At 41.8% G+C, this 21,189-nt stretch overlaps 1 protein-coding gene across 2 annotated transcripts in view; it reads left to right on the top strand.

The window, feature by feature from the left end:
• The first annotated feature begins 4,730 nt into the window (after nucleotides 1-4,730).
• The window catches only part of ADAMTS3 (ADAM metallopeptidase with thrombospondin type 1 motif 3), a 292,103-nt gene continuing 275,644 nt past the window's right edge, over nucleotides 4,731-21,189 (top strand). For both annotated transcript variants that reach the window (XM_081234495.1, XM_081234496.1), the window contains exons 1-2: nucleotides 4,731-5,333; nucleotides 6,641-6,668. In XM_081234495.1, the coding sequence (XP_081090621.1) occupies nucleotides 5,265-5,333; nucleotides 6,641-6,668 (97 nt within the window). In that variant the 5' untranslated portion in view covers nucleotides 4,731-5,264. The remainder of the gene's footprint in view (nucleotides 5,334-6,640; nucleotides 6,669-21,189) is intronic.

Genomic DNA, 21,189 nt, shown 5'->3' with positions numbered 1-21,189 from the left:
GTGGATATAAATCTAGTCAATTATGATGCAATAAAGTTCTGTACTTACACTTGGAACAAAGGTGAGAATTTTTCAGACTTATCTGGCCATAGGGAAAAAATTAAAAATTGCAATCTATTTAATCAGTATTGTCCAAAGGTCATTAGATATATTACAAGTGTGGGAAAGTACTTCATTAAAATTAAAAACTTCTGCTCCCTGAAAGTCAAGGTCAAAAGGATGACAAGCCACAGACTGGGAGGAAATATCTGAAAAATATTTTTTGCAAAAAATAAAGGACTGCTATCTAAAATATATAAAGAACTCTTAAAATGCAATAAGAAAACAAAAAACCCAATTAAAAAATGGGCTAAAAGCTTTTAACAGACACCTGACCAAAGAAGACATACAGATGGCAAATAAGCACATGAAAAGATATTCTCCCTCATATGTCATCAGGGAAATGCAAATTAAAACAACAGTGAGATACCACTGCACACCTATTACAATGGCCAAAATCTGGAACACAGATGCACAAATGCTGGCTAAGATGCAGAACAACAAGAACTTTCATTCATTGCTGGTGAGAATGCAAAATGGTACAGACACTTTGTAAGATAGTTTGGCAGTTTCTTATAAAACTAAAAATACTCTTACCATATGACCCAGCAATCACGCTCCTTGGTATTTACCCAAAGGAGTTGCAAATTTATGTCCACACGAAAACCTGTACAAGGATGTTTCTAGCAGTTTTATTAATAATTGACAAAACTTGGAAGCAGCCAAGATGTCCTTCAGTAGTTGAATACACTATGGTAGTACATTCAGACAATGGAATATTATTCAGTGCTAAAAAGAAATGAACTAACTATCAAGCCGTGAAAAGGCGTGGAGGAAAATTAATATTGCTGAGTGAAAGAAGCCAATCTGAAAAAGCTACACACTACATGATCTCACCTATATGACATTCTGGAAAAGGCAAACCTAAGGAGACTATAAAAAAGATCAGTGGTTGCCAGGGGTAGGGGAGGATGAGTAGGTGGAGCATGGAGGATTTTTAGGGCAGTGAGAATGCTTTGTATGACCCTATAATGATAAATACATGTCATTATACATTTGTCCAAACCCACACAATGTACAAAAATAAGAGTGAACCGTAATGTAAACTGTGGACTTTGGGTGATTCTGATGTGTCAACGTAGGTTAATCAGTTCTAACAAATGTACCACTCTTCTGTTACATTTCGGGGGATGTTGACATTAGGGCAGGCTATGGCATGTTTGGGGACAGGGAGGATGTGGGAAATCTCTGTATTTTCCCCCCTCAATTCTGCTGCGAACCTCAATTCTGCTCTAAAAAAAAAAGTCGTAGTAAAAAAAAAAGTGTGGGAAAGGTAAACAGCAAAAACAGCAACAAACCTATAAATGAATTCTTTGCTTTAAGAAATGACAAGTTTTTTTATTTTTATGTTTAGTATACAATAAACATTAGGTATCAAAATGTCAAGTTATGACAAGATAGACAACATTGACTTGACAGCATCAAACAGAAAATACACACACACACACACACACACACACACAAACCTCTCCGCTTAGTTAATTGCTGCCAACACAAGGATGCACAGGTTAAAATATCCATATATCAATCGACTTCATGAAACTTAAGCCTTAAAGGGGATGATTTCACAATTAGGGAGACTACATACATGTGATTACTTTTGGAATTATTTCTCTACTTAAAACCTATTTTGGAAGAAAACATACTCAAAATATTGCTTTAGTATTTTGTGGGGCACCTATTAGCATCTCCTGGAATTTGCCTTTCTTTGACTTGCGGACAGGAAGAGGAAGGGTCTTATGACTGGAAAGCCAATATGAGCAAGTGTGTGGACGGGGGATGTGGGAACAAACCACTGCTGCTGAAGGCAAAGAAGCCTGCAGGGAAGGGCGGGGATTTGATGCTCCGCAGGCAGGCAGGGGTCAGCTTGTGGAAGGAACTCAGTGACTTCTTTGCCTTTTATTCCTACTGTTATCTCTGGTAAAATGAAAAGTTCATAATGTTTTAGTTGTTTATATTTTCCTACTTTTCGTAGAACTTGCCATATTTCATTATCAGTGGGTTATCTATACATACGCCATAGAGATTCATCTAAGAAAATCTTCATTTAAGCCCTTACTATGTTCTAGACAACGTGCTCACCAGTTTACATGCAAGATTATGTTAATTTTCATGAACGTTTTGAAGAAGCATCATTTAGTAAACCGATTTTAGAGTTGAGAAAACTGAGGTGGAATCTGTATGTGAATCCTACCTATCTCAAAGTTCAGGTTACTTTAGTAATGGTCTTCATAATGGCATTTTCCCAAGTGTGTTCCTCAGAGGATAAAGCATGAGAAAAAAGCATTCTGTGGTCACATCAGTAGGAGGACCGGAGTGCACTACATCTCTCTCTTGAACACTCACAATGCACTTAGGATATTAAAGTCCTTGTGAAGTTCTGAAATAAAGGAACCTATTTCATTGTGTTCAGATGAGCATTTCACAAACTGTCAGAGAATTCTTTTTTTTTTGGTGAAACATTTAATTTTTGGGACATATTTTGGGAAACTTTGTATATTGGGAGAGTCTTATTAATAAGAACTCAACTTATTTAGAATCCAAGAAACATAAACCTTATTATATACTCTCAAATTAATGTTTGTCAGAATGAGGGCCATGAACTCATTGGGTTGTGAAATCAATGAAGTAGATCCTGAGCAGTATTTGGGAAACAAAACAAAACAAAACAAAACAAATAAGATAGAAAATATCAGGGTTATTGCATGTAATAAATACTGAATCATGAAAATTTTTACTGGGTCACAGTGTAAAATACATTTCTTTCCATGGTTATGGCCAAAAACATCTAAAGAGACTGCTTTTATGAAAGTCACACGAATTGCTTGTTATGCAGGAGTTATGATGATAACAAATGTCTGAATTTTTATGAAATTAACAAAAAGGACTACAGTAACCACATGGCTAAATACAGTACTTGTTATTACTTAAAATTAGATAATTTTGGAGCTGAAATATCTCATAGAGGGAAAACCAAAATAGAGTTTTAGTGACTTGTCAAGGTCAGACAGCTGCTAGCTGGGCCTAGAACGCAGGGTTTCTGATTTGTACTCTATAATTCTTTTACTTGTCAGCATAAATTGACATAATTTTTATTTATAGAACACGAGGATTATTTCTTTTTAACAAATAAGAAAACCAGGCACAAAATTCAGCAAATCACCCCCAGATAAAGGTTACAAAAATGCTGAAGGCTTTAATTGAAGGGAAAAAGTAATATAGAGATACTTCAGTGCTGAGGTCTAATTATTATTCCAGCTAATAACTAACTAATTAACGTAATACCCCATGTTACTAGGTGGGGTCATTCAGTTGTTTGGTTTCTCATTTGAACATGTAAGTGTCCTGTATATATGATTCTGAGAAGACTTAGCGGATAACACATCAGTGAACACAAACCCTGCCATGTGTAAGCTAAAGATGAAGACTTTAAATAATGAACCAAAGTATTCCCTCCAAACGCACACCATTTTTAAAAAAGAAAAGGAGCTATGACATATGGAAGCATCCAGAAGCTACAAACAGAAGCTTCTACACGTTTTATTTTAGGAAGGCTTCTGAAAGGCTCCTTCCAGTTGAAGCCTTGAAAATTATACCTAAATTTGTGCCTATTCACTCTTCTCTCATGGTCTGTTCTGGGGAGGAGGGAGTGTCAGCAACTGGTCAGTGGAGGCTGGAAATATTTCCTTTTCCACCCCCTCTGCTCCCTGGAAAGCGCCCACAAGCGTCTACACCAGGGAAGCGGGCCTGCGCTTGGCTTCCAGCAAACCCTTCTCAAGTCTCTGGAGCCCAGGTTGGTGCTATCTCCTCCCAGAAAGCTCTGGGCCACAAAGGGCAGAAATCATTTGATAACTTAATCTTGGGGAGAGGAAGAGACGCTGAGGCCTGTGTACTCTAGTGATAAACGGAAGCATCCGGGTGACTCAAGGAAGAGACATGGCATCGTTTAAAACTAACACAAACTAATAAAGCGTAAACAAGAACTGAAAGGGGGTAGGAACCACCCCTACAAAACGCGGTAGGCGGCTGGTGCCCGGAAGGAGGATGACCGCGTCGTTACGACCTGGAGGTTCCAGGGGTTCCCTCCGGGGAGACCCGGCCGGGAGAGCAGGGAAGGTAGAGCAGGAGGTGAATTTCCTAAAGCCCAGGACCGACCCTTAGACCCTCCCCCTTCCTATAATTAGCTCAAAGCCGGTCCCGCCAGTCGGGGCCGGTGGCTCCCCTGGCCCGCCACCTCCCCTCGCCCATGTCGCGGGGAAGGAGAAGATCCCGGGATGGGGGTGTCGAGCCCGGGCCACTCGAGCCCCCGGGCCACTCGAGCCCCCTCGCGCGGCTTCAAAGCCTGACCCCGGCTGGGCCGGCTACGGTCGCCGTCCTCCCCACTCCTCCCCGCTCCTCCCGCGCCGGCAGCGCCCGCCCCGGCCGTCCGGGCTGGCGCGGGGGGCGCGGGACCGGGCCCCGCGTGACGTGGGCGCCGCGGGGGGAGGGGCCGCCCGGGGGGCTCCGGCCGCCTTATTAGCGCCCCGCGGGTCGCCGGCAGCGAGCATACGGCCGCTTCGCGAGCAACAGGAGCCGACGAGCGGCCCACTCCTCCCACCTCCTCCGCCTGCCTCCTCCTCCTCCCCTCCGGCTCCTCCCGCCCCCACCTCTGTGCGAGCGGCGGAATCGCCCTCTCCCTGCCTCTTTCTCCCGCTCCCGCTCGCTCGTCTCTCTCGCTAATACTTCCCCCTGCTGTGCTCCAGGGGACCCAAGCATTCTCAGCGCTAACCTTAGGGACCCATGGTGCTCGAAAAGCCTAGAAAAAGCCGCTTCGGGCAGAGATAGTTGGAAGCCCCTCGTCCCTTCCCCCTCTCCCGGCGCAGCCCATGCCCGGCTTGCAGCACCTTCTCGCTCCTGCACGCTCTGTTTGGGAGGACGGGGTGAGAAGGTGAAGTGGAAAGAGCTGCAGAGCAGAGGGGCCAGTCTCAGAGCTCAGATTTCATTTTCATTGAAGCAAAGCACAGAAGATCAGTTTTTTTCTGTTTGTTTGTTTTTGTTTTTGTTTTAATTCCTCATTTTTTGGTTCTTTTTTCTTTTTCTTTTTTCAAGAAACTTATTTTGAGGGGGGGTGGGTTTGCTCTGGGCATTTGCTTTGCCCAGTGGTTGAAAAGTGAACTCGACTCGTGATGGTTCTCCTGTCACTTTGGTTGATAGCAGCCGCTCTGGTAGAGGTTAGGACTTCAGCTGATGGACAAGTAAGTGGAAAATAATAACAATAAAAAACTCAAACCCAACCTTTTCCCGAAAAAGTTCCTCCCCTCTTTCCCCTCCTCTCTCTCCTCCTCCCCCCTCCCACCCTTCCCTGTTATCTGGTGCATTCACGGACGGTGTTTCGAGGGCTGGGCGCAGCGTGCGGGGCTTTCTGGGGTGGGGGTTGAATGGCACGGGAGGTTAGGACTCCCACTTCGGGAGCCCAGGCTTGTCACACCTAGGACTTCACTTTGCGGCATTCGGAACAATTCCTGGTGACAAAGTGCAGCCAATTCGCATCCTCGCCGGGCCATCTGGGTTTCCTCTTTCCGGAGGGCAGTCTGGGCGCCTGAATGAAGTTCTGGACGCTGGGTCCGGGATCCCAGTGCTCTGGTTGCAGCAGCCGGAGTCGGGTTCGCGGGACTTTCTCTCCTCCTCACTGACTCACAGCTTTTTCGGGCAGCCGGAGGCGGGGGTTTCAGGAAGTCCTTGGGCCGGACAGGGAGCGATCCAGTAGACACGTGTCCTGGGAGGACCGCGGCAGGGCCGGGGTTTGACAGTTGGGGAGGGGGGGCCCGGGGACGTTTCCTGCCCTGCGTTTTCCTGGGCAGAGGCTGGAGGCGCCGGCCGCTTTTCTCCCCTCCCCCTCTGCACAGCTCCTCCTCTTTTTAAAGCGAAGTTGAGTGCAGCTCTGTTTCTTTTCGACCCAGCCCCCGCCCTTTGGAGACTCAAGGTGAAGCCCGATGCTCTCGGAAGAGTCCTTGAGAAGGCTCAGCGGGATGAGCCGAGCCGTTTGTAGTAAATCACATCAGCACAGGGCCGGTGGGACTTTGGGTACAGAATTTCTCTGTGAGTTTTTGTAGCGTCTCTGGTCTGCCTGGTCTGACCATAGGGTGAAAAGTAGAGAATTGTCTGGTGGATTCCTGACCTCAAATCTGATACATCAGGATTTAGACTTCTTTTTGCACGTGTAAATTCAGAGACTTTCTTTTCTACTCCTGACCCAGTACCCGGAATTTTCAGAAGAGAATATCGAGTGTCAGTATTTATTTTTTGCTGGCTTCATAAATGTTAAATTAAAATTAAAACGAGCAAACGACACCCTGTCCCAAATTATTATTGAATTGGCTCATGCTCCTGTCACAGAACCTCCTACAAACTGAGGTGCAGCCTTTAGGCACCAATCCCGGTCTCCAGCATCTCCTGATTAGCCAGCTCCTGAAAAGCATTAATGGTAGAAATAAAACGCATGAGGTGATAAGATGAAACCCAGTAACTGTTTCTTTTTCTTACTTTTCCCCCTCCTTTCCAGGCTGGTAATGAAGAAATGGTGCAAATAGGTAAGCCTTGTTCTCAGATGTCACTCTTATCTTAGTAGAAAGTAGGGAATGAAGTAAGTGAAGCAAAATATTGTTTCTGAAATTTCTCCCATTGATGGTTAAAGAAACAATTGGTAGTCCAGTAACATTTCTATTCTTCTCTTCCTCTTTCCGGAGGAGGGTGTCACTTTCCTCAGGCTGAGTTGTAGTGATGTAAAAATTCTCCTGCAGTCGGACTTTTCAGGCGTCGATTTATTAACTGTCTTTGGACAAGCCACTGGTAGGTACTGGGAGGGTGATGGAGGGACTGGAAGAAGATATGGAGATAAATAAACTTTTGTAGCATTAAGAGGAGCAAATCTGATTAGAAGAGAAACAAAGTGTAAGAATGCTACAAAGAAGAGAAAAATGAAGCACAGATGATGGAAAGTTTTCTCTTAAAATTTTTCCAGCTTTGAATAATCCCTCTGATGGCTTTTCTTATGCCATCTCCTTTGAAATAGTTAGCTACTAATGTGTAAGATACCGTTAGGCCTTTTGCAGATAACATCTAAAACCTCGGTATTGCCTGACGATATGGGAATTATTCCCATTTTATGGGTGAGGACACTGAGGCTCAGAGAGTGTGACTTGTAACATGTCCTCCAAAGTCCATGGTCTTTTTCGAAGCTGTTTGTAATAATGTATTTGTTCTGAATGCAGGAACTGAAAGTCATCTGTCAAGAAGCCAGGCTCCGTTCAGTCTTTTCATACACATTTAACTTGGGTTACTTTAAAAGATAATTTTCCTTTTGGCAGAGTGTTAGTCTCTGTAAATTGTGTATTTGTCAGGTGATATGGTAAAGTCATCTTTTAGATGAAAAGATTTTGTTACTGCAGAAGTAGTTACAAATCTTTGCCCATGTGCTGTGTGCCAGGCACAGTGCTAATTGCTTTATGTGCCTTATGTCATCTGTTTCTCACAACTGCACTAGGGGGTAGGGACACATTGTGCCTATTTTAGATGTGAAGGAAATGAAGCTTGAGAGGTTATACAGTAACCTGCTGTAGCGCATAGTGGAGAGCTCAGGGAATTCCATACTTGTAAACTAATGGAGGGACCCCAAGATCCAGGCCCAGAGTATCTGTTTGTAGCCATATGACATCGTGTGTCAGAATGCTCCTTTCTTACTCAGTGCTTAGCATTTTTGGAACTCCTCCACAAGCTTAGACCTCCACAGGAAGTGCAGGACAGACAGGAGGAAAGTGACTGAGAACTGCATTGAAAATACAATGTCTATGAAGAGATATTTGTAATTTGTGGTTGATAGCATTCAGCCATCAACATGTATCTTTTTATTTTTTTAAATTAATTAATTAATTTATTTATTTTTTGCCGTGTTGGGTCTTCGTTTCTGTGCGAGGGCTTTCTCCAGTTGCGGCGAGCGGGGGCCGCTCTTCATCGCGGTGCGCGGGCCTCTCACTGTCGCGGCCTCTCTTGTTGCAGAGCACAGGCTCCAGACGCGCAGTCTCAGTAGTCTTGGTTCACAGGCTCCATACGCGCAGGCGCAGTAGTTGTGGCTCACAGGCGTAGTTGCTTCGCGGCGTGTGGGATCTTCCCAGACCAGGGCTTGAACCCGTGTCCCCTGTATTGGCAGGCAGATTCTCAACCATCTGCGCCTTCAGGTAAGCCCCAACATGTATTTTTTTTTTTTTTTTTTTTTTTTGCGATACACGGGCCTCTCACTGTTGTGGCCTCTTCCGTTGCGGAGCACAGGCTCCGGACGCGCAGGCTCAGCGGCCATGGCTCACGGGCCTAGCCGGAGCGGCACATGGGATCTTCCCGGACCGGGGCATAAACCCGTGTCCCCTGCCTCGGCAGGCGGACTCTCAACCACTGCGCCACCAGGGAAGCCCCCAACATGTATCTTTTTAAAGAAGGATTTTTCTTTCTTTCTTTCTTTTTTTTTTTTTTTTTTTTGCTGTACGCGGGCCTCTCACTGTTGTGGCCTCTCCCGTTGCGGAGCACAGGCTCCGGACTCGCAGGCTCAGCGGCCATGGTTCACGGGCCCAGTCGCTCCGCAGCACGTGGGATCCTCCCGGACCGGGGCACGAACCCGTGTCCCCTGCATCGGCAGGCGGACTCTCAACCACTGCGCCACCAGGGAAAACCCCGGATTTTTCTTTTTAACCAGTCTTCAAACAAGTAGGAAAAGAAAGCTGTCTTACTTTTTATTTCTTAAACATTTGATTACTTAAACATCCCAACATTTCGATATGTAAATTAAAAAACTATTTTAAGATTACTCATTCTCCAAGGAATAAAATATACTGCTTTGATTAAATTTTCAGATAGACTCAGCATGCTCATATGTAAGAGGCCCTGGGTTAGACTTTGGTCCAGTCCTTCTGCTATTATAAACTACTTTGGTAGTTCTTGTCCTCAGGGAAGAAAGTAGTACAGGTCTGCTTTAATTTGGTAAGAGGGAGATGAGTAACAGCACATAAGAGAAGAGGGCAGGGCACTCTTAGGATGTGTTGCTGAAGATTTATTTGCTCCTAAGTTCCTCTGCTTTATGAGATTTCTTTCTTTTATTATTATCATTTTTATTTACCATTTCCGAATTGAGTTAAGGGAAGAAATAAAGATAAAAATAGATTTGACTCATGAGTCTTGTGATAGCAGAAGTGTTCCATTTGGCTTTGGGTTATAATCATTTATGTTGTTCTTAAGAGGGATTTAAAAATATATTTTAAAAATTTATTGTGCAATAATGAGTTTCCTTTCCCCTGTCCCCATGCATCAAGGGATTGCTAACCTGGAGTTTTGGTAAATGTACTTTTCTACATATAGTTAAGTAATTTTTTTCCAATAATTGATTCAAAAGTAATTTTATATAACTGCCTGGAGGTGCTATTTGATCAATGACAGAATTAGGAAAAAGTCATAAGGTTTGCAGAATTAATGAATTTATATTTATTGATCTACAAATTGGCTAGAGAAGATTCCATGTTTCTGAATAATTTGTGAATAATTTATTGTCTCAAGAAGAGGTAAATATAATTTAGTAACAAACCACAAATTGTTAGGAAGCTAAATTTAAAAGCTCCTTTCTATTGAGATATAATATACATGCAGGGTGGTGCATATAAGTGTACACCTTGCTGATTCTTCACGAAGGGAACACTTCTGGGTATCCAGCACCCGGCTCGATAAGAACATTACTAGTGCTTGTGCCACTTTCCTAGCAGGATTCCCACACAAAAGGTGACTTGTAACAGGATAAATTAATATTGCCAGTTTTTAATTCTTTTTATAAATAGAAAAACAATACATACTTTTTTAGTATTTGGCTTAGGAAACCAGTGAAAAATATATATCTGTTATGCTCCAACTGCCTGGAGTAGAGGGCAGTCTGTGATGGGGGCAGGTTAGAACATATATATATATATATATATATATATATATATATATATATATATATATATATGTCACCCATGAAGTCTGTAGTACGGGATGTGACTTCTTTGCTTTTTTCTCCACCCAGTGGAAAAATGCCCTCTTGGTGGGTGACTCTTGGGAAAACGGGCAAATAGGTTTTGAACTGTCACCTCGTTCTCTGCTCCCTTGTCAATCAGAGAGGAGCTCTCTACCTATCTACCTATCTGCACCCATGTATACATACATACACCCATGCATACATGCATACACAGTATATAATACACCCATACATACATATACCCACACGTACATACATATACCCACACATATGCACACGTATACATGCACGCATACATACATATAGGTGCATATGTGAATGGGTATGTAATGTGTATATATGTGTAAATGTGTTTCGTGAGATTGGTGGACTACTTTTGTGACATATCAGGGAGCTCTTTCATTTCTGACTCAGAATATGGCCTTGGTAGGATGCCTAGAGTAATTGTGGGTAGCTGGCTAACTGGCCTGATTGGGTAAGGCGGTTTGCTCTGTGACACATGTGGCTTAGGAAATAATCATAGTTCTGTAGAAATTGGAGAATCCAAAAAAGAATTCTCTGAGTCCTTTTGTTTCATAAGCCACGCCTTTGAGATTACTTGAGTGTTATCAGAGGAAGAACCATTGTAAGGCTTTGGTGTTCAGCTGTCTTCCCTCTCTCGCCCCCCCCCCCCCCGCTCTTAGAATTGGGGCATATCCATCTTTCTCTGCCCTATTTCTGTTTCCCAGTTTCAAATTTCATTGCATTTTATTCTTAACCAAATAAAGTTGCTAATTTGTCCTCTCAAATATCTGGTTTCCTGAGAAATAATTTTTCATCATTTTCAGGTCCTCGTTTGGTTTTCAAGGTGTAGTGTGTCACTGTACCTTCTCCTTGGTATAGAGTAAGTGTTTCCACTAGTGTAGCCCTTGAGAGAGCAAAGACTTTGTCTTGATGACTGCTGTATCCCCTGTACATAAAACAGAGCTTGGTACCTTGTGGGCTCTCAGATATTTGTTATTCAGTGCATAGATCTAGTAAGCAGGTTATTATCTTACTGGGATTTGCCTGTGTTCTGATTTTCCTAAAATGCTCTTGTTCTGTGCCCCTGTCCAGGCTTAATTGGTCCCCAGGAAAATGAGGATGGTGACAATGGCTATACAATTAATTATTCAATGTTATCAAGGCTCCTTGTGACTTCCTGTTTCACCCCACAAAGCCAGGGACTTAGGCTTATCAGTTTTTTATGCTTTTGTGGTTGTGCTCAATACGTATTTGTCAAATTGAATAGAATTATATGCAGGTTTGGAATGTTCACTAATTTTGCTCTAAAGTCTATTTGGGATAAGTTGCCATGTTGCTGGCATCAGTGGAAATAAGATAAGCTAAGATTGAAATCTGTCAATCCAGTTTGCCAACAACAATACTAAAAGATGTGGTCTAAAGCAAGTTTAAAGGGATCCCTTGTAAACTTTAGAATTTTAGCCACCTAAGCCATTGTTCTTCCCTGGCACTAAAGATCATACACTTGACTTTACTGATTTAGCTCCCACCTCTCCATAGAGCATCATAATGATTAAAGTTAAATGCTTTAAGCTTCTTAGACGAAGATGTTATTAAATGCAGCATGTTACCTATCACCAGCAACTTACAGCTGGTTAGCTGAACTATTCCTTCCCCATACTTCTACTGTTTTCTTTTTTCATTGTACCAAATAATCATAATATTGCTCGGAAATGTTAAGAAATCTTTAAGGTCATCTCTGTTTCCAGGACGATTATCTTTAAGCATTCTTTGCTTATGGGTAGCCAACCAAGATTACCTTGGAAATCCATTAGGGACAATTCCAAATTGCCTGCTAAAATCATGAGTGGTTTCAATATGAAAAGTTTGGTTATACTCCTTGGACTGGATCTATTGACAGTGAAGACTTAAATAGAACCCTACTGCTTCCTCAAAGAGGATTGTTATTACCAGAATTTTGGGAACGCTTTCCTCAGAGTTCCTCTAATAGAGAACAGCTTTTACTTCTAAGCTGTGCTACTTCTATTATAAATTGTTGAGTTAGTCTTTTTAATTAATCAGTTTTTGTTCTGATTATAGATGATTTACATGTGCCCTTTGTAGTTATCTACTATTTCTGTATCCCCCAGATTTTTGACAATCATCCCAAATATCAAACTTTTGTTATAATTTAGCATATTCTTATTCAGTCTTCTTTTTTTTTATTTTTATTTTTATTTTTTATTTTTTTTAATATTATTTTTTTTATTAGTTTCTGCTTTATAACAAAGTGAATCAGTCATACATATACATCTGTTCCCACATCCCTTCCCTCATGCATCTCCCTCCCTCCCACCCTCCCCATCCCACCCCTCCAGGTGGTCACAAAGCACCGAGCTGATCTCCCTGTGCTCTGCGGCTGCTTCCCACTATCTATCTACCTTACGTTTGGTAGTGTATATATGTCCATGCCTCTCTTTCGCTTTGTCACAGCTTACCCTTCCCCCTCCCCATATCCACAAGTCCATTCTCAAGTAGGTCTGTGTCTTTATTCCCGTTTTACCCCTAGGTTCTTCACAGTCTTCTTTTAATACACAGATTATGGGGCTTTTATTGGATACCTGATTTTTGTTTGGTTTAATATTTTAATGTAATTTTCCATATCATTACAAACTCCTCATAAACATCATTTTCATCCCATCATACTAATAAACCTTATTTTATGTAATCATTTCCCTAATGGTATCCATTTTCTCATGATAGTGAACATTGCCACACAGTGTTGTATATGGATTATTGCCCACTTTTCCAATGACTCCTTTAGGAGAACGCCCTAGAAGTTGATTACTGAGTAAAACCAAATTAACGTGATACATTTTGACGAATGCATGACTTTTTTTTTGTTTTTTTTTGTTTTTTTTTTTGTGGTACGCGGGCCTCTTACGTTTGTGGCCTCTCCCGTTGCGGAGCACAGGCTCCGGACGCGCAGGCTCAGCGGCCATGGCCCACGGGCCCAGCCGCTCCGCGGCATGTGGGATCTTCCCGGACCGGGGCACGAACCCGTGTCCCCTGAATCGGCAGGCGGACTCTCAACCACTGCGCCACCAGGGAAGCCCACAAATGCATGACTTTTAAAGATGTTTGTAGGACCTGAATTCCTAGTAGCAATATATAGGAAAGTGTTGATTTAAAATATTTTAATTTTAAATTAGGTTTGGTTCTGCTCTTCTTGACATTTGAACATAATTTTTAAATATTTGGTTATTCAGTCTCTGAAAGATGCAATGAATTAATCATTTTCTAGTTACCACGTACCTCAAAGTATGAACCATTGTGTTATAAAAATGTTTTGTAATTTTATCAGTACTCTAAGAAGATTTGTCCACCTCATAGAACAGAATTTGAGAGTTGTGTATTCTTTAGAATGGATAGTAAAGTGTGGGAAAAGTTCCCTAGCTTAGGAATCTCTGTTCCCACATGTAATTCATCCATCCTAATTTTCTGAATGCATTTACATGACTTTGCTGACTAACTATAAATTCCTAGAAGAGATTTTGTGGTAAAATATCAGTCTCTTGTTTATAAAAATGAGTTCCACAAATTCAGCATGATGAATCTTTATGGAATTTAGAACAAATTGTGAGCAGCATGAAACAGTCTGTCTTGTTCTTGAAGTGACTGATAAAACAAAAATAATATTTAGGAAACTTGTAGAAAGTAAAATAGGATTAAACATATGAATCTTCAAATATTTAGATAATAAATCATATTTCCTACAATTTTTCTTAATATTTAGTACATATATTTTTATATGTACAAATGCACACAAATAAAAAGAATGATTGAAATAATTATTCATATGAATTTGTGTTCTCTTTCTTTTATATGTAAAAACCTCTCTTTTTTACATGTAGATTCCATTCCTTAATCTAAAAGCTAACCAGTATATGCATTAGAGGAACTATTAATATTCATTGCCTCTCCTCCATCAAATGGTCAGGGGCACAGACTCTGTTTACTGTGTGGTTTAAAATCCTGACTGCAACACTTTCTGGTCGATGACCTTAACCTCTCAAAGCTTCATTGTCTTGTATGTGACATAGACATACTACTCTTACTTACTTCACAGAGTTTTAAAGGATTCATAAAATGCTGGCACATTGTAAGCAAGCTAGAATAATAGGTATTATTATTAGTATGTCTTAGTCTTGTGCTTTTAAAATTTATTTATTATTTAATTTAATTTATTTATTGTTTCTGGCTGCATTGGGTCTTCGTTGCTGTGCACAGGCTTTTCCCTGGTTGCGGCTAGTGGAGGCTACTCTTCATTGTGGTGCGTGGGCTTCTCATTGCGGTGGCTTCTCTTGTTGTGGACTATAGGCTCTAGGTGCACAGGCTTCAGTAGTTGGGGTTCGCGGGCTCTAGAGCACAGGCTCAGTAGTTGTGGCACACGGGCTTAGTTGCTCCGCGGCATGTGGGATCTTCCCAGACCAGGGCTTGAACCTGTGTCCCCTGCATTGGCAGGCAGATTCTGAACCACTGTGCCACCAGGGAAGCCCAGTCTTGTGCTTTTAAAAAACACTTTTACTCAAGGAGAGCTGCCTCATTCTAGTCCATACATTTCTGATAGGTCTGCCTGCCACTGTGGCTTTCCAGTCACCTTAATTTAGTGTGTCATGGACTTGTACACTATCCAGCCACTCAGCTCACCATGTGACAGCTCTTTAAGAGTTCTATTTTCATGTATTATCTTCATGTTGGTATCTCAGTGTAGTGTTGCTTAATTCATTGGAATATAGCAGTAGAGGGAGGAGTTGAGTAAGGAATAGTGCAAAAAGTTATTCCACACCAACTATATTTTGTGTATACTGGACATAATTCTTTCTTTTCTTTTCACCTTATTTATTGAAATTCCTTCTTTCCATTTCATTGAGAGAATGTTTCTGTATTAATTGTGACTCCTTTGGATGCAAATAACAGGAACCCAGTTGACAGTGGTTAAGGAAGACAGAATTGATCAGGTAATCAAAGTCAGGTATAGCTGGATCTAGGGCTCAAATAATGTCAGGAATCAATCTCTCTCTCCCCCCTTCCTCCTTCTCCTCTCTGTCCTTCCCTCCTCTTCCCCCTCCCCCCCCGACCTTTCTTTCCTCCTTTCCTCCCTTTCTCCCTTCCCTCTTTGTTTCTCTCTTACTTTTCCTCTGGGTTGGCTTTCTTTCTCTAGTAGCATAAGATCGTGACTATCCAAGTTGTGGCAAAGACTGTCACCAGCAACTCTAAGCTATCATTACCCCACTAGACAGAACACTTCTGTTCTGGCTGCTCCAGTTAATAGCTCCTGGTAGGGCTTTTATTGGCTACCTGGCTCGAGTCATAAGCTTATTCTCAAACCATGAACTGTGCTCAGTGATGCAGTGCTCTGATTAGCCTGGATTGAGATGTTTCACTCTTGACTGACAGGGACTGAGAGTGGAGTGTGAGATGGTTAACCTGAGGGAAAACTGGGGTTCAGTTAAAGGACAAGGAGGGGCGGATGCTGGGCAGCACACGTATGCAATAACGTCACAGCTGTGAGGACTTCCGCCACATCAATGGGAGCTGTTGGCTGTGGCAGGCAGAGGAGTGGACCCCCAAGATGTCTGTGTTTGAATCCCTGGAACCTGTAAATACATGACATGGCAAAGAGGAATTAAGTCTTCGGGTGGAATTAAGGTTGCTAATCAGTTGACCTTAAAATAGGGAGATTATCCTGGATTACCTGTTGGAAAGTCCTTATAGATGGAAGGGGTAGGTGAAAAAGACTTGGTTTGATGTTACTGGCTTTGAAGATGGAAGGAGGGAACCTTGAGCCAGCGCACGCAGGTAGCCTCCGGAAATTGAAAAAGTCAAGGAAACAGATCATTCCTAGTGCTTCCAAAAGAAATGCAACCTGCTGACACCTTGCTTGTAGCCCTGTGCAACCTATTTCAGACTTTTGACCTCCAGAACTGTAGGATAACGTATTCATGTTGTTTTAGGTCGCCAAGTGTGTGGCAATTTGTTACAGCAGCAATAGGAAACTAAAACAGCAGCCTAGTGGACTGTCCTAGTTTCTCATACTTTTTGTCAAACCATAAGCCAGACTATTTTAGATTTGGAAAATATAATTACCACAAGTAAAGTTTCAGTGAAAACCTTTAAAGCTACTATCCGCATTTCTTATCTGTCATATTTTCCCCAGCCTTTGGCCCTAGGGACAAATGCTAATTTTCCTGGCTTTAAATTCTAGACTCAATATTAGTCTTCAAAAGAATTATCCATCAAAAAATTGTAAGACATATGAGAAATATTAATTTTTAGAATGTCTAATATTGCTCTTGAGTCTGTAAAATTTCCAGTGATGATAAATATAACCAGTAGAAGTGCTTCTTTAAAAACTAAGATTGGAATGTTAAGTGTTTGGCATTTGGGCCTCACTTAAAAAAAATAAATCTCTACTTGTTATCCTGTTATTGATTATTTGATCATTTTAAGATGTAGCAAACGAAGAAAGTACTTGGATATTTTTCTTTAAAACAGTTTTCTTAAAAGATCTCCTCTTACCTGATTTCATGTTCTGGAATGCTGGAGAATGTGCTGTTCTTTCCTAAATGACTCTCGTGAACATAAATATTGTGCAATTGCAACAAATATTTATGAAAAAGCCAGATTTTAAAAATGAGAAGAATTTTAAAGTTCACAGCTATTTGTTCTTTCTTAATAATGAGTAAAAGCAAAGCACCTCCCCCCTCCCCCCCAAATAGCTATGAAAATAGGTTTGCAACTAAAATAAAAGACATCAAAGTGTTTCTCTGCCTTGTGGTGATAAGAGCCTAGAGGAGGATGAAGTGAGGAAAAAGGAATTTGGCTGCATTCAGAATTTCAGCATGTGTCACAATTAATTTTTAATTGCCTTTGAGAGAAGACGTGTCCCCTTCTCCGTTAGCGTTTCCAGCTTTGGTGAGCCCTGTGGCATGTGATGTCCTCTTTAACGTCCACTCTTCACCCCACTCACATCTTTCCTGGAGCAGCTGGCTCCTGTCATTTCTGATGAAAGTCATTCTCTTACCCTTGGCTCAGGATTTGGAAATGTTGTTGTTGGAGCTGCTTCTTTAGCAGATCTTGAAAATGCTTATTTGATTTCATTCTTGTGGCCAGATTGTTGCATACTGAGAATTTATACCTGATAAAGGAAATTGCCTGTGTGACTGCCTCTAGTGTAGAGCAATCAGCCAATTCTCGGGAGAGATTCCCAGTCCCTGGGTTGGGTAATGGAGCATGAGTTGTTACAGCCAGTCTAGACTTCAGGCCATTTGTTGACATGGAGCTTAAGATCCCTTCTAACCACCAGAACCACTAGATTTGTGTGGGGCTGGAATGGGGAGAGGCTTGAGGGGTGCTGGGACACGGAAGGAATCTGATATTGACTTCCTTCGTGCACAGCTCTAGCTAGATGATGATGGTGATGGTGATAATAACACCAGCTAATTTTTAATTTATTGAAATGTTATTAGATGGACTAAGCCCTTTATGTGCCTTATCTCTTCTTCCTATTTTACAGGTAACCTGTCTGAGCCTTAGTTTTCATAATTTCAAGCTCATGTGCCAAAGAGCACATGAGATTGAAACCAGCCTTCAAATGCAGTGCTTTTTGACTCCAGACCTTTAGTATTCAACCATCATACCCCGCCCCCTTCTTTGCTTGGAAATTAGAGCCACATTGCATCAATCACAAGTATTCCAATATTCTGTGTGCCTGGGGTAGGTTTGGTCTTAATTAGATCAGCTAAAAATTGCTGTGATATATGAGACTTTGTACTGCAGCCATTTTAGGTCCTAGCAATGTTGATTGTACGACTGAAGACTTCTCTTCTCGTGCTGTTCTAGAATGTGGTCTTTGTAATGTGCTGGGGACACCTAGTCTCTTCTAGGAAACAGTTGTGTAGTGTTCTACAACATACTTAGAAGGATACCAACCTGCCTGTCCTCAGTTGTGAGCATATGTGGCTGAATGCGTGAAGGAGTAGAGATGATCCCAAAGCCTGGGCTACAGGGTGATGCTGTGAGAGCACTCCTTCCCAGGAATCCCCACTTCCAAAAATAGCCATTAATTTCTCTTTTCCCCAAAGACTTATGTACACTGGGGACATTTAAACACATTTAAGATCATACCTCTGCCCCAAAGAGCTTAAAATCTCTGAAAGGACAAAACATAAACATATAATTTTTCACCCATAGGGATTTTTATAACTGTTATGCAGGCAGTGCACAACAGTCAGAGCTAGGAAGTTTAGACCCTGAAGTCTATACTTTAGGCAGTTTAACAGGGCAGGTTTCATGGAGAAGATGGGGCTTGGGAAAGGCCATGAGGGCCGGGTTAGATTTGCATACATGGAGAGAAAGCAACAGACCTTTCCCCCGGTTGATGCAGTCGAGTAGGGCTCTAAAGGCAGGAGTGATTAAGCTAGTGAGCACATTGGAATGTTTCTGTAGGTTATATGGGAGATGATGTCGAAAAGAAATTAGGGACAGAATGCAGAGGGCCTAAAAATGATAAAGTTAAGTTTTGATTTGGGTTAAATTACCTAACTTTGAGTTTAGTTTCTTATGTGTGAGGCGAGAGGATTTGATTAGTAGATGGTCTTTTAAGCAATTTTCAGGTCTGATGTGGAAATACAGATATCAATTTTCTGAATTTATTTTATCCTAAAATAATGATGAGCCAGTTGAAACTCTTCATAAAGAATAACAGGGTAATATTAATACCTAGCATTTATTGAGCACTTACTATGTGCTGGATACTGTGTTAAGCACTTTGGATTAGGCCATTTAATTTTTACAACAAGCCTATCAACTAAATACTGTTGCCCTAATTTTTTCAGGTGGGTACTGACATAAAAAGTCTTAAGTGACCAGAATCACAAAGGTAGTGAGTGGTAGAACCTAGGCATATTAGACATAAGGCTTCAAGACAATTTTTCTGGCAGTAATTTAGAAAATATTCTGATACAATGTATACGGCATTTGGTAGTGAGAAATTATATGGGGGGCATTTGGACTTGGTACTTGCAGCTTTTCAGTGTGAGGTGATGAGAACTTGAAGGTGATTGGAAGAAAGGGGATTCATTTGAGAGAAATTTTAAGGTGAGATCAGTAGGACTTGAATGATATAAAGTGGGGAAAAAGTTGAAATGAAGTCAGGTTTTTTAGCGTGGGAGTTTGGGAGAATCAGCACATCATGAACAGAAATAGTGAAGTCAGGAAGACAAGATGAATACTCAGGTGAAAACGAGAAGGTTGGTGTAGATACTTTAAGGGTGAAGAGAGGGTATGACACCTTCTTCTCAACACAGTGAAACTGACCCATTCAGGTTTCAGTTTGAGGCAACTTTTCTTTTTCTTTAACCTGTATTTACTGAGGGTGTGTTACGTGTAAGTATCATGCTAAAACACAGACATGTATAAATGGTCCAAAGCCTCAGAAATGAGTAAAATTTGGAAACTATTAGAAAAGTCTAACATGGCTGACATTAAAACAGAAAGTCTGACTAGCTCCAAGGTCTTTAAGAATATGGAAGCACAGAACATTGGGTCCTTAAATCCTTTGATGTAAGTTGTGTGCAATATTTGTGTGTTTGTGTGTGAAAAGAAGTCCATACATATCACACATACACACGTGCACAGATACACAGGGGGGTGGTTTTTTTCATGCAGTGCAAGAAGGGAGAAGTCATTATGGCAAACTCTAGAATGAGGAATTTAGATACGGCAGAATTCCCTGACCAGGAGAATTGTTCATGCTGTCACTAGCCTGACAGCGAAGCTGTGACAGTGCTTTTTCTTACAGGCAGTTCAAGCTTTTGAGGAGGTCCTCAATTAAACCTACCCTTCCGACCTGCCTGGGCTCTGAACACGTTGAGAACTAGAAAATCTAAAGACATAGTGAAAATATCTCTTACAAAAGGGGCTGGGGAGGAGCACAAGGCTCTCACCTGGGCAGGCAGTGTGCTGGCGGACAGGGCACCCCACCCAGTGTGTGTCAGGTCCACTGGGCTGAGACAGAGCCTGCTGCTGGGGAGGTAGAAGAGGACAGCGTCCTTATCAGGATCGTTCCCAGGCCAGGAATGATGATGAGGGAGTGCTGAGCTTCGCAAACTGCTTATTCTTCCCGGACTTGCTATCACATGCGTCATGCTTCTTCACTGGGGAAGGGTGAGTTAAGGGGGGCGGAGAGGCCTAAATACTCAGAGAAAAATCTCTCCTCCCAGAAGGCGGGAGTAGGTGAAAGGTACTGCACCTCTAACTTAAGAAAACATGATGTCTTCTACTTGAGGTGTCTTAATTGTAAGAAAGAGGCGAGGAAGAGATGATCTTTCAAGGTCTTGTTCATCTCTGACCTGTAGAGTTATAATTCTGCGACTATCTAGAGGGATGCAGAGTGGGGCCTAATCTCCTGCCTCTGGTTCCTAAGCACGAGGTGCTCTGTGTCTGCATTCCAGGAGGTCTGTTTTAGTGGTTAGATCCATGTTTGTCGTTGTTCTTAGTAGCTTAAAATGTAAGCTTTGGATACTATGAAATGTTTGATTTATAGGCCAGCAGGAATGGTGAGAAATATACCCAACGTTTGCAAGCAAATTCGGGCAGTAGAGGTGTATGACAGACAACTTGTGTGGTTTGCTGTCATCGATCGCTTGATGGTAAATTACTATTTGGGGAAAAGAAGATGCATTCTGATTTTAGATACTCCCTCAGGCTAAACTGCTCTCATTCATTCATTCACATATATTTACTGAGTGACTTCAGAGTCAGTTTCGGGCACTGGAGAACTCTAGTGAAGAGAAAAGATAAAAATCCCTGCCCTGGTGAAGCTTATATGCTAGTAGGTATAAAGAAACAACGAACAAATAAACATATAAATAAGATTTAGAGTATGTGAGATGGTGACAAAGTTTGTGGAAGTAAAATGCAGAAGGGAGATAGTAATGAGACAGTTACTGGGGGCAGGAAAGACCTTAATGGGAGGGTCAAGTTTAAGCAAAGACCTGAAGGAATGGAGGGGTGAG

The sequence above is a fragment of the Mesoplodon bidens genome (assembly GCF_964165515.1).
Source record: "Mesoplodon bidens genome assembly, chromosome: 1".
NCBI classification, from domain to species: Eukaryota; Metazoa; Chordata; class Mammalia; order Artiodactyla; family Ziphiidae; genus Mesoplodon; species Mesoplodon bidens.
Note: the sequence above shows the minus strand (reverse complement) of the source record. Positions and strands in the feature narration are given on the sequence as shown.